The 13,311-nt window shown below is 37.7% G+C and overlaps 1 protein-coding gene across 1 annotated transcript in view; it reads right to left on the minus strand.

Annotated features, from left to right (window-relative positions):
* SVIL (supervillin) overlaps window positions 1-13,311 on the minus strand; it is a 54,506-nt gene that overhangs the window by 20,837 nt on the left and 20,358 nt on the right. Inside the window, exon 11 of the mRNA XM_054273622.1 lies at window positions 9,059-9,188. Within this exon, the coding sequence (XP_054129597.1) occupies window positions 9,059-9,188 (130 nt within the window). The remainder of the gene's footprint in view (window positions 1-9,058; window positions 9,189-13,311) is intronic.

A 13,311-nucleotide genomic window follows, 5' to 3' on the forward strand; every position in this document is an offset into this window, starting at 1 on the left:
AAATATCAACATACAAGTCTATTCAGTATCATTTCCTCATCTGCCAAAGCCTTTGAATGCTTCAAAGAAAAACACTGAAGAAGTTTCTTTCATGTCTTCCAGTCTCTACCCATTGTCAGCACAGCCATCTCTGGGATGAAAAGTTGGTAGAAAATACCACAACAACATATTAAAGGAGACCTGGGCAGGAAATTAATAAACACCTAATGAAGCCACAAGTAAAATTCAATACACAAAACAAATACTTTAAACTTAATAAGGATGCTGACTTCCATTACAATGTGAGGGAAGTGAGGGAGAGGCAGAAAGAAATAAAATAATGTAGATTTAGTTTTGGGTTTTTAGCCTTAGAGGAGTCTTAATTTTGGATTTTGTCTCCAGCAAATACCTGGAGCTTCAGAGTCTACAGAGCTACTGAAAATTCTGAAGATGCAGACCTAGAAAGTATGTGTGTTAATCACTACACACATGAATTGCCAGAAAGATTGTCAGTCATCCTGGAGCTGTGTCAAAGGATAAAAGAAAACAGCTGTCAGACAGGAGAAATGGACTTTTTTTTTTCTTTTTTTTGAATGGAAGAATTCAAGCTGTTCCATTGGGAAAAACATCTTTGGAGCTCCTAACCAAAAAAAACCAAAACCAGACTGCGTACATATGTTACACAATTTGGAGAAATTCCACACTAGATCTCTTCCTAATGCATGAAGACTCCTACATTAATCTATTAATGAACAAATAAACTAAAAAATTATAAACTAAATAGACATCAAGAAATTTCCCATCAACTAAACTTCCCTTAACAGTTCTGCTGAAAACCAGAAGTATATGCCATGATTAAATAAATAATAATTTTATATAGCTAGAAAGCTAATATGAGCCAATGCAACTGTCAAAAGAAATTTCAGAAAAAATCCACGTGCTAGTTGGGAAAAGTTTGGAAAGCTTTCAGAATTGCCACATGGAGCATTTGTGGAGGAATTAACTGGTCAAAGCACATTCTAATTGGGAGAACATATGTTAAGAAAGCTAAAACTCAAAAAGCTTCTAAGTCCAGATTTTATTTCTAAGTTTAAAAACCCAAATTATGATATGAAAGAAGAACTTCAAATTTGCAACTGTAAAAAAGTCAAATCAAAAATTAGTATATCAAGAATAAATAAAAATAACATATAAAAACTTAGGAATAAGATCCAATGCAATTTTTTCATTAAAAAAGTAGTTACTTTCAATGAAATATTCTAATTTATTGTGTAAAATAGATGGATGTGTTCATTGATACCTTAGACAAAAAAACTGGAAAAGGAGATGCCCCAAAATACAAGAACAAATTTCAAAAAAAAGCCTTTGAAAATGGGAAAATAATTAGGATAAAAGCTCAGGTGTGGACAATATTTAGAAGTAAAACTAAAGCATGTAGGAAGAGGTCACACAAGCTGTTGGTTCTTCCAGACAGCCATGGAAAGGCTGCTGCAAAGACAATCAATGAAGAATCAAATCACCAGCATGTAATTAATGCCATTCCACATGGCATTATGGAAAACAGGTTTAATCAAAAGGGTAAGTTTGATGAGCTCAAGTGTGATTAAATGTATTAACACTGTTATCTCTGATTTCTTTAATATATTTGAGTTAATCACAGATGACATTCTGAGGTAGGTTTTTCTGAGCAATATAAAAATACCAGAGCAGCTTGCAGGCTGTAAACTGGTTAACTGACCAAAGAGGAAAGAGCCATGCAGTGATCTGATTCATCCCAAATTTGATCAAAATGCTTTCATGAACATGGAAAACAAGGGATGCAGTTTCATCCCCTAAGAAGATCCTCATGATGACACCAACATAGAGGAGAATGATGAAGATAAAGAGGAGATAATCACATAGATGGTTGAAGGGGAAAAAAAAAAAAAAGGATATCAGAAAGGTCTGGTAAACCAGGCTTTTAAGGGAAATATTTTTTTAAAAAAACCCCAACCCAGCCAATTAGGAAGAAAGAAAAAGAAGAGAGACAAAAACTCTCATGGAAAGTTGTTTGGAACAGATAATCTGTACTGGAATAACTCATCCATTTCCAGACTCCATGCTTCTACCCAGGGCGCTGACAATTTTGAAAGGCTTAAAATATTTTTTTTAAATTAACATTAGATTATATCAGATAAGTGTGTATTTTCACTGAAGAAAGGGTTAAGAGTTACATTTAACACAGCAAGAATAATAACATATGAAGAATTACTTAATATTGCCAAGAATTTTCTGTAGGCTGACAGTTTAGAATTAAGACTGTGTTTTTCTAAAAGATCCTGTTTTTAGGCTGGGAAGGATTTACAGGCTCAATGCAAGAACAGTTAGAAACAGGGATTACTTTCTCCCACAGCTTGGCTAGGTTGGATGATGATAGTGGTCTTTTCTAGCACATTTCTTGAGGGTATGGCAGGCACTCCCCTGTTTATGCTAAGGAAGAAGCCTCATCTAGGCAATGCTCCTGCAATTCTGCAGTCCAAGCAAGGTCCCCTTTAGGTGACAAGAACTGAGAAAGAGTGGTCTGTTAGCATGCTGGTGTTTGGTTTTGTTGTTTTTGTTGGTTGTTTTTTAATAAAAGAAATAAGATAATTGATGTTTTTCTATGTAGAAGATCAAGACTGCCACTACCTGGGGGAGTCCAAGCCAAGAATGAACACAAAAAACCCATCTGTTTTTCAAAAGAGGGTTCTATTAAAACAAATACTATAAATTACATAAAAGAAGGATTCAAAAAGTATCTTTTTTTTTTTTTAATACAAGTAACTTCTCTAGTGTAAGCTCCTAAAACAAAAAGCCATAAGGAGAATCCAACAAGTTGTACAAGTATGGTAAAAAGTCTCTATGTTGTTTTGCTCTGCAACTTTATAAGGGCCTTCATGTAAGAAAACATAGAGGGAAAACTCCAGTGCAGATGTATGCCTTTCTGTTCAGAAATGCTTTGAGGAAAATGCAACACACTCAGCTCATGTTTGGTGCAAATAGCAAAGTGATTAACTGTGCCAGAAAAAAACCCCAAACAAAACTGCATGTACCTTGACACAGTGCTAGAAGGAAGCAGCTTGCTAAGAGAGAAGGATGTAGCTCACCAAAATCAATGGAAAGAAGACTCTTTTTGACTATTTTTGCTGTTATCCTTTTAAGACAGAGGGAATGAACAGCTCATTAAAAGGCCTCCTGTCATTACTGGAGGGTTATTATTAAGTTAGAATATATTGTTCTCTTCTAGATACATAAAGCCGGTGAACTCTGCCACAACCAAAGTAAATAAGCTATTTAAATCCACAGCTTATAGGAAAGAGGTAGCACGAACAAATTTCAGAATAGTCTAAAATTTAATTTTAATTTAAAAAAATCACAGTAAAAGATCATATTCAAAACCAGCTATAAAAGTGAATGCGGAAATGGTAAATATCAGTCACTTAAATGTTTGTAATATATCCAGTAGCCTCTGTATTCATCCAGCCTCCTGTATTCCTCATCCCAGCCCAGCAGTATCTGCTCCTTGAACTCACTGCCATTACCCATGCTGGTCAGAAAGCTCCCTGCATGCAGCACAGACTGCGGGAATGAAGAACCCAATGGATTCCTCGTAGCACAGGAACCACAAGTGCTAGCTGGGAGGCAAGGGACAAGGATGTGTAATATAGCAGATTTTGATTTATGTAGATCTATTGAGAGCTTCCAGTGAGCCCTCCTTGTTTGCTTTCAAGAAAACATCCTAAAATATTTCCTTGTGTTTTTCTGCAGCTTGTTTCTTTGCCCACTTCTGCCTTTGCATTTTTACCTTGGATCATGTGAACCAGGAATAGTTTGCTGAGATCAAGGTCTAGTACTCTACTGCTCAAAGAGAACTTTGTTATATTGCTCTGGGTGTAGGAAGTTTATATTTCTCATTATCTATTAATTCTTCAAATTGCCTGTGATGGAATTGCAGAGGTGCAGACATGATGTTGAGGAACATTTCCCATGAAGCTTCTCTAATATTTTCTGGAGCAGCAGCAGAACTCTGTTCCCAGGCAAACACAAATTAGGAATGTGCATCATCAATCTGAGTGTAATTTTCTGTCTCATTCCTCCCTCCAAAAATGAAATAAAAATTTTATACAGCATTTCACCTTCCATCTCCAAGGATGACGGTCATCAGAAATCAGAGAGCTTGATTCTTTCAAACTAGTACTACAGACCTTAAAAGAAGAAAGAGAGAAGCAGGAAGATGGGATAGTCAGAGAGTAGAAGCAGGATGTGCCAAGACAAAAATCTTTTAAACAGGGACTAAGGAAAAGCACTATGGGAAAGTCACCTCTCAACAAAAGCAGTTCTTTTACAGTCAGTAAGTTAGATGATGTTATGTCTCACATTGGACATGCACATTACTGACAGGGAGATCAGGGTACACAGCAAAATTCTACAATAAATGCTGTGTAGTTCCATACTACTCCTTTTATATACTCTTTTAGCAACTTACAAGTTTTCAGTATTATAATGAATGCAATAATGTTTTCTTCCTTTACTTTCTCACCAATACAGTCTAAAACAGATATAGAACTTTCAGAAAAGCAACCAAAAGAGAAATAGTAGCACAATGTATATTGAGGCAGAGTACACAGGATAGTGGCATAACATTATGTTTCTTTAAAGCTACATTTACTGAGCTGGTTAATCAGTTAAGAGGATTATTAATTTTGTATGTTAAAAAACACTGGTCAAATGTCCTTACTTGAAATTGCTGAGCATTTAAATTGTGCAGACTTTTGCTCACCTGATTAATAGGTAGAAAAGGATGAAATTTATGGAGAGCAGGTATAACAGGAGAGTAAGTAGAAGCATATACAGGTTCCTATGACAAGGACAGAAGCAGAGCAAAGGAATTAGAAAAGAACTGGACTACCAGAAATGGAAATGGGGGAGAAGTAACTCCTCTTTCCCTTATTTCTTACTGAATCTTTTGATCTTCTAGAAATGTTTTCACTGTTGGAAAGCAGAGATCAGAAATGCTGTCATAATACAACAGCATGTTTACCAAAGCCATTTCACGCAGGAATTATCCAAGTTAGTAACAATATCACTACAACCCAACACAGAACAAAACAGCACAGCTGGAAGACACACTTTTTGTATGCTGATAATTTTAATATGTCTCTGTTTTCATGCACCATTAAATTGATGAACCATGTCAACCACAATGTGAATAACTCTGCTGCAAGTTTAATCAGACCCTGCTAAACAGCAAATCATCTATTCTCTGGATGAAAGGAAAGAATGCTTGCTGAAACTGGGAGACTCAAAAGCCATCTGGAAGGATTTGCTAAGCCCAGGGTACTCAGTGAAGGTGAGTTCACCATTCCAAACACAGCCTACAAATAAACCCTGCCCCAGAGCTGGGCTTACCCAAAGCTGATTAACATGGCTTTATCAGCTTTAATTCTTCTCCCTTTCTGTAGGTTAAAGCAAATGGGGAACATGGCACAGTGGATGGATAAATGCAGCTTATTAGAGTGGCTCAAAATGCAGATCAATAATGAGTTTCAGCTTTGATGAGAATGTGATACAAGCACTTGGTGGATGACATATATGAACTGGATAAAACTCTTACCACAGCAAAAAACTAATATTTTAGTGTCTAAAAGTCACTTTTCAAGGGCTTACCCTCTCTAAGATTTTTACACACTTCATCTCTGAGTAATTTTGAAATGACTGCTCAGCCCTAGTCTTTAACACCAGTGCTGAGCTGCAATTTAAACACAATGTAAGAATTAAGTGTTTCAAATGTCAGTCACTGCTGTAATGCAACTGCAATGCAGCTGGTAATCACATTAATCAGGGACTCTGTTAAAAATGGTTCACTATAAACCAGAAATTTTTATTACAGTAAATCTTCCTATTTTGATATTATGGAAAGATTTTGAAATTAATTAATTTTTCTACTCATGAAGAAATCCAACAAACTGCAAGTGTTCCATTGAGCCTAAGATGATGAAAACAAAGTACTAAATCCAAAATATTTTTCCTAAATAAAAGAGATTTTTTTTCCAGTAAGACATTCATCCAGCAAGACAGTGCTTCCCCTGATGTTAGAGCTATTCTTTGAATTGTCCAAATATGTTTTACCATCTATATATAAATAATCTAAGAAGTCTCACAGCTTCCAAAAATTTTTCCTCCTGTGTGCAGCAATCATCAAAACAGATGCTGGACCTCCAAGTAAATCTCAGCTTCCCCCTCATCTGTATCTGCTTGTGTTAATTCCTTAGTCTCTCTTTTTTTCTTTCCTGTTTGAGGTTGCTCTGTCAGCTTTTCCATGAATTTTATGGTGTTTTTCTACAGTTTAGTCTACACACAAATGACTGTAACACATTTGGATAAATATTTCACCATGTAGACACCACGAAGAAGCATTTTGACTAGAAGTGATCAAACAGCATTATTTAATGTAGTTATTTTGTCAAGAGTATGAATCTTTTCACTTTTGTTGTTTATATGAAATCTAAATGTACTCTATTTACTTCTAATTTCTGCAGCTATGCTTCAATAATCAAATCTCCAGAATAATTTAGGTAACCTTTTAAAAGAGAGACACACACAGACACACCAAAAAAAACCCTAAAAAGGTGTCTGACTACATTAATAGGAGCACCATACTGCAACTAAAAATATCAGGCATTGTTTTGAAGCAGCAGGGCATGACAGAAGTTTACACACCCTTGCTGTTAATGCCATGGTGTTGGTGACTGCCATGATGTTGATGACTGCCATGTGTGGAAATTATCTAACTAGCTCAAAATTCAGTAATCACTACAATTCCTGCATTTTTACTGTAATCCAGCAACAGAAAACACTTAAGATTCTCAAGTACAGCAGAGTCTCAAAGTTCTACAGAAGTTCTTCAATAGCACAGTGCTTCATGGTCCTCAAAGGATCACAGCCATCACACTGATTGCTTATCAAAATCAATACTTCTAGATTTAAAGGCAGCTAACATGGTGTCTTGTAAGTAGAGTACCCTCAGTAAGAGTTTACATATTTCTCATGTATCACATGAGAATCAGCATCCCAAACATCACTATAGTTCATGGGATTGTGGATCTTACACACCCAAGTTTTCATCCATAGGCAGACATGAAAATCCTTTGACTCAGGCTCTAAATAGCCAAGAGCTAACATGAACTATCAGAGTGGGTGACCCAGTGTCACAGAAACGTCCTCTGTTAGCACTGTCACTTCAAAGCTTGTATCCCTCCAGCACTTCATGCTCCCTTACTTGCTTTAAAAGCCTGACTGTGCTTGCTGCACATGGCAACACAGCAGGGAGGGTATGGGTGCTGAGAGGTGAGGAGAGAGAACAAAGGGTTTGTCTCTGCCTAAATCTTGGCAGCTGTTTAAAGCTTTTTCTCAACCCCACTGTCTTTAGCTAGAGTACATTTGTTATCTGATCTCAACAGTTGTCATTTTGGAGACTAGCCTGTTAAAAATGTGACCACAATTTTGCTTTCCTCCCTGGAACTATTTTTGCTTTAGGACGCCTTTCAAACTAGCAGCTGGATTTTTGAACAAGTCCACAGGGCAAAACCAAAACAAACCCCATAAACCAAACTGCAAAAATCAGCTTTATTCTTTTCTGTCCAGTTAACATGACTGATGACTCACATGTTCAGGCACAGATTTATCCTCAATAATGATAAATTGTGTCCTTACTTGTAATGCACTGATGGAGCAGGAGACTTTTTGTTACTGTTTACCTATATATTTAGCAGAAGTAAACAACTAAATAATTGGATCCAAATATTACCATCCCCACTAGCCAAATTTTGCAATATAAATTTTATTTTCACCTGTCCTCTGTGAAGTACTCCTACAGAAATTAAAGGCTTTTGAAACAGCCTATTTCATCTGACTGAGAAGGGAAACAAGTCTCCATTGGCCCTGTACTTTGAGCCAGGGGACAGTCCATTTTGAAGCAAATCTCTCAGTCATCCTCACTTTCTGCACTTTGGTTCACACTGCAGACTGCACCGACTTTTGCATGAACCCAAGCCCTGAAGTGCACTCCAAGATCCCCATGTAGCACTACTGTTGCTAAAGGCAGTCAGGACACAGGACCAAGCTAAATTTAGTCTGAAACAAAAATTTCACTGGACCAAAAAAAAAAAAAATGGCACAGGTAGCACATCCAGTGACCATTACTGTATTGAAGTAATAATATATACATATATTATATGTATATATTATTACAAATATATATACATACATTTGTATATACATATATTGTATATATATATATATACACACAAATATATATACATATATTATATATATATATATACATAGAAAAGATCCGCTCTCGCTGGGCAACCTAATTTACTCATGTATAGACATAATCTGAGTGTGCTAACAATGTGGATCTCCCTTTCCTCCTCACTTTTCTACCCGTCTCCCTCTCCATTCACTACCTGTTGTAAGACAGATAAAATCTTGGTCCTGCCACTTCTGGCTCTTCACAAACTGCAAAGATCATGCACGATAACCAAAAGCCAAATGGCTCATGAATGCTCTTGTTCCTGCATTACCTCAGTAGCTCTAGGATCCAAAATAAGTGGTTAAAAACCCAGTGTATGCACAGAGATAACACAGTGTTAGGAATGTGACATTTTCACAAACTCACCCATACATAAGAAAACATCAGAACTAAGTATAAAGGCAATTTCAATGTGGGGGCATGGAAGGGGGAGAGGGAAGAGGGGATGGAGAAAGGGCTTAAATCATCATACCTGTACATGCTGCAAAAGCCTTACAGACCCACTTCCTAGCTCATTATCTTCTGATGTGAAGACACTGTAAGCACTATTACACATCCCAGGACAGTGGAGACCTCCTCATTAAATAATCCCTCATGTTGGGAGAATTGGTTTTTAAACAAGCCCGACAACAAGAGGAGCAGCAGGAGCTAGCAGCTCATATTAGGCATGCCTGTCTACTTGGATGCATCTTCAAAAAGCAAAAGCATTTCAAGCAAGATGTTTTTCCCAAATAGGGACAGAGTTACCTTCTTCAACAGCTGCTCAACTTCTTGCATCTGCGCACTGCGATCAGCGACGGCCACCTTTGCATACTCCTGCTTTTTGCTGAGCCTGCTCTTCCAATCTTCTTCACCACTCTTCTTCAGCAATGCCAACCTACAAGGAAAAGCATGCCAACAGGCATCTTTAAACACTGTCCTTCCCATTATCCTCAAAAGATAACCTCATTTTTTCACTAATGCTGCATTCAAGATAATCTGAAATTAGGTTTTCTAGCATTAACTAAGTTATTCACATTTCATACACATATACAAAGCTCACAAACAAACATGAAGCCTTATACTGTACATGTTGAATGGCAATCATCTGTCAAAACACAGACATCCAGACCTGAGACAGACATTCCAGTTAATTTGTATCATCAGTGGAAATTGCCAATGCAGTCAAGGGAGACCAAGGTACCACACAGATCCTCCTAAAGTAGGTGTATAAAAAGGTCAGATTAATAACTGCTTTTTTCCCTCCACTTTGTCACTAAGGCACAGCAAGTGAGTAGCTTGGCTATGGATACTTATCCTGTAGATGTCCAAAGTTAAGAATATGTATCCTACCTTTGGTCTTCATTGTACTCATTAAAAAATACTCTTAAAATTATTTTCTTTAAGACCCAAGAAGAAAGAGGTCTGTTCAGCAGGCACACACCAATTAGGTCTCATCAGGCACATCAAAGGACAACTCTGCAATTCCTGCTTTCACTACAACTCCAGGGGCTGAGGTTACTTATCAGACTCCCTGGGATCACTTTGTATTCCCTTGCTTAGCCCAGGCATTCCTGTGACACAAATCAGCAACACCAATGCACTAATAACCTGGTGCTAACTACCCTGCAGCTGTGAAATCTACCAGCAACATTCAACTTGTTTAAAGGAGGTCTAACATTTAAAATGTGGATTACCATTAATCTCAGTAAGTGGGATCTTTTCACAGTTCCTAATCTTGAGCAAAATTCTGAATGTAGTACAAAGTGCTGACTGGCTGCAGTGGGGACAACATGTAGATTAGTTTGCTAGAATTATATTTGTCCCTACAAACCTGAGGTGACTACTTTTGGGGACAGGGAAAGTCAGTCAGGAATATGAGGTCTATGCAGGCATGATGATCTTCAGTTTACCTTCCTCAGAAATTGACATTTATATGAGTTTTCTACACTTCAGAAATCATTCTTAGTAATCCATAAAATGTGTATCTGCAGCACTTTTGCAAACAGTTGCATTGATCTACTAAATAATTTTTTAGTTTAATTAAGTCTTATGACATACCTTTCTCAAATCTACAGCATTTCAGTAAGAATTATACAAAACCCTAAACCCTATCAATGTTTGAACAGGTTGAGTAGTTAAACCTATTCTGACCACAAGATATGGAAATTCTTTTTCAGAGATGTGATTACTGTTATCCTCATAGCAGATCTCGTCTGGAAACTCTGAGGAGAAGGAAAGGGTAGAACCAAGGAGGTCTAGAAGCCAGAGGCCAAGTTTCAGGCAGCTGCCTCCTGCAAAAATCCAGGGGGTGCAGCCATGCTATTTGACCTATTTGGGATGATCAATTGGGCCTAAGGCAGTCACTTGAGAAAAACTAAGAATGCAGAAAACAGTAAATCTAACAGAATACAATGGCAGTAAGAATGTTAGTATTCAAGAAAGCAGTTATTTCCTCTCTTCCTGCCCAGGCAGGCAGTGCTGGCAGGCTTCACAGTGCCTGGTTGCTTCATACCTCACAGCACGGGATGAGTAGGGGTGAGAAGGACTCACAATAAGGAGCTGAGGTCATGGTCATTGTTTGCAGAAAGGACACAAGATTTCACTGCCCAGAACTAATCTTCTGGAGTGCATCCATGCATGTGTAAAACTGTGGAGGAGACCAAGATGGGACTGAATTGCCACCATGCAATGAGTTACCTTCAGTAGCTATGTTCTCTCAAGTCAGTTTTGCTTAGAAATGATCTGTGATAATTGAAGCTAGAAGGCATATTGGTCAGCTTTGGTCTAAGCTGGGTTTGTTTTTAAAAATGTTTACAGCTACTCAGCATAGCAGGCAGGGGAAAAAAAAGTGGGGTTTTTTATTTCTTGGGTTTTGGGTTTTTTTAAGCTAACATTACAGCAGGGTATTTGCTCTAGACCTTTCACCCAAGCAGCCTGGTTGACCAGGGGGAGAAAAATCTGTAATTCTAAGAATACTTCTATGTCTCTGGAGATTTTGTTTTCTTCTCTGCCATAAGGATGGTTTCATAACAGCCCTCTGTGCTTCACTGGTATATGTAATGAAACAACTGACTCCTACAAGTGAGAACACACATTTGCCTGTTTTGAGCAATGAAATCACCACTTAAAAGAAACATGTATGCTCTGTATGCCAATAAAAACTTCACTGCTGTGTCAAACCTAAAGCCATGCATTTCTTTTGAACAATGGAAGTGGCAGTAAAGTCAGAGTGCCCTGACTCAGCAACAGCTGAATGGAGGACACCCTTTTGGATGAATAAAGATGCAAGAACTACTGAATTGGTTCTTAAAAGTAAGCCCACAAGCTCATCAGTACAGAGCAGCTGGCTCTTTGGAAAGTCTTAGAAAATAAGGCAAATATTAGGTCTAACCCTTAGATTTGTTTAAGGCCTGCTGCTTACTTGTTTCATTGAATAGCTCTAGTTTTCCACTTTTTATAAATAATGAATAATCATTTGTCACTTTCACAGTGCAGTGTAGACACACTACTTTTGCCTCCAAAAGTTCCTTTTCCAATATGAAGAAAGTAAGTTCTACTCTTTTCTTGAAAGAAAAAGCTTTTAGTGTGTCTGCCCATCTTTGACAGCTTGCTCTGCATCCTTCTTTCACCTGCTACTGAGATAGAATATGTGACATCAAGACAGAATGATCCTCATCCCAGAGATGTCAGGGTGGCCTCAAAGCAAAAGCTTTCAGAGCTGAAGGCAAAATGCTGGATAGTGAATACTGAAGGAAAACAGAAATGAGATCTGAACAATGGTTTTGCCTAAACAAAGAGAGTGACATTTAAGGCCTTGGCAAAAATCCTGGCAAAAAATGTCCAAAATGACACATCTTTCTTCTGTGGCAATATTTTAGTATCTTAGTTGCTAGTTGTCTCCTTGAGCTAGAATAAACTGGACATAGGCTTGGTTTTTACATGTTCTCCCTTGGCTGCACTTGACCAGTTCTTTTTGGATAAATCATAAATCCTGGAGAGCAATATGAGATATATAACTACAGAAAGGAAATTGACTGTACAAAGAGTGCATAAATTCAGTATAGTGGGAACCAGACTATGTAAGAAAGTATTGCTAAGGTATCCATACATCAAAAAAGATTGAAAACTAAGTTTAGGCTAGATTTTTCCTGAGAAAGTGAGAATGATGGTAAAAGGTTCACGAGAAATGAATCAGATGTAGCTTTTTAAAATGGTGATCATGGCATGCAGCTGACTTCTACAGTGGAGCTGACAGGACAGCCTTTGGTCTCAATAAATGCACAGAGACAGGAGAAGAGAGTATAGGTGTCTTTCCTCCTTAAAAAGTCATGATTCTCATTCTTCTATATAGTATAGGCAATTCTGAAAATGCCAGCCATACATTCACTCTACAAGGATAGTATTAGTTCAGTGAAGAAAGTCTTTGTGGAAAATCACTTTCATCCAGACCAGCATTCATGCATCCTGCCCAAATACTATTTCATGTGTGGAAAAGTTGTTCTTCCATAAGGTGAAAGAATGTCTGACACAGCCAGAAAAATCCACTGGATGGGAAGATGAAGTTAGTGAATGTAAAAGGAAAAAGAAATCCAAGTGTAATAGTCAATCTTTAGCAGAAATGTTCTTTGATGTTTATGAATACTTGGCATGAACTGCAGCCAGGCAAAAGAAACTTAGTGGTTGTAGTCTTTTAATTCTGGGACAAGAAGTAGACTACTGTGGTATTTTGGAAGGCTGAAACATTTTGATAGGAGCTCAGTCATTTACAGATATTTGTGGAATCAGGGTATACAAATTCCTGACAAGGAATACGACAGGTATTTCCTTTTGCCAGCTCTGGGACTGAGTACACAGTCTTGGAGCCCTAACAAAAGTGGCTCCTGATTGTGTGACAGACAGGCTTCAGTTCCTCAAGAGATCAGCTCAGCTGAGGCATTGAAGTTAGGACTGAAACAGCTACTAAAACTTGGATCCTCCCTCCAACCTCCTTCTCTCCACCAGGATCAGGGATGGTAGAT

Source organism: Melozone crissalis, unplaced genomic scaffold, assembly GCF_028551555.1.
Source record: "Melozone crissalis strain CALT ecotype California unplaced genomic scaffold, PUWL_Pcris_2 ptg000016l_1, whole genome shotgun sequence".
NCBI lineage: Eukaryota > Metazoa > Chordata > Aves > Passeriformes > Passerellidae > Melozone > Melozone crissalis.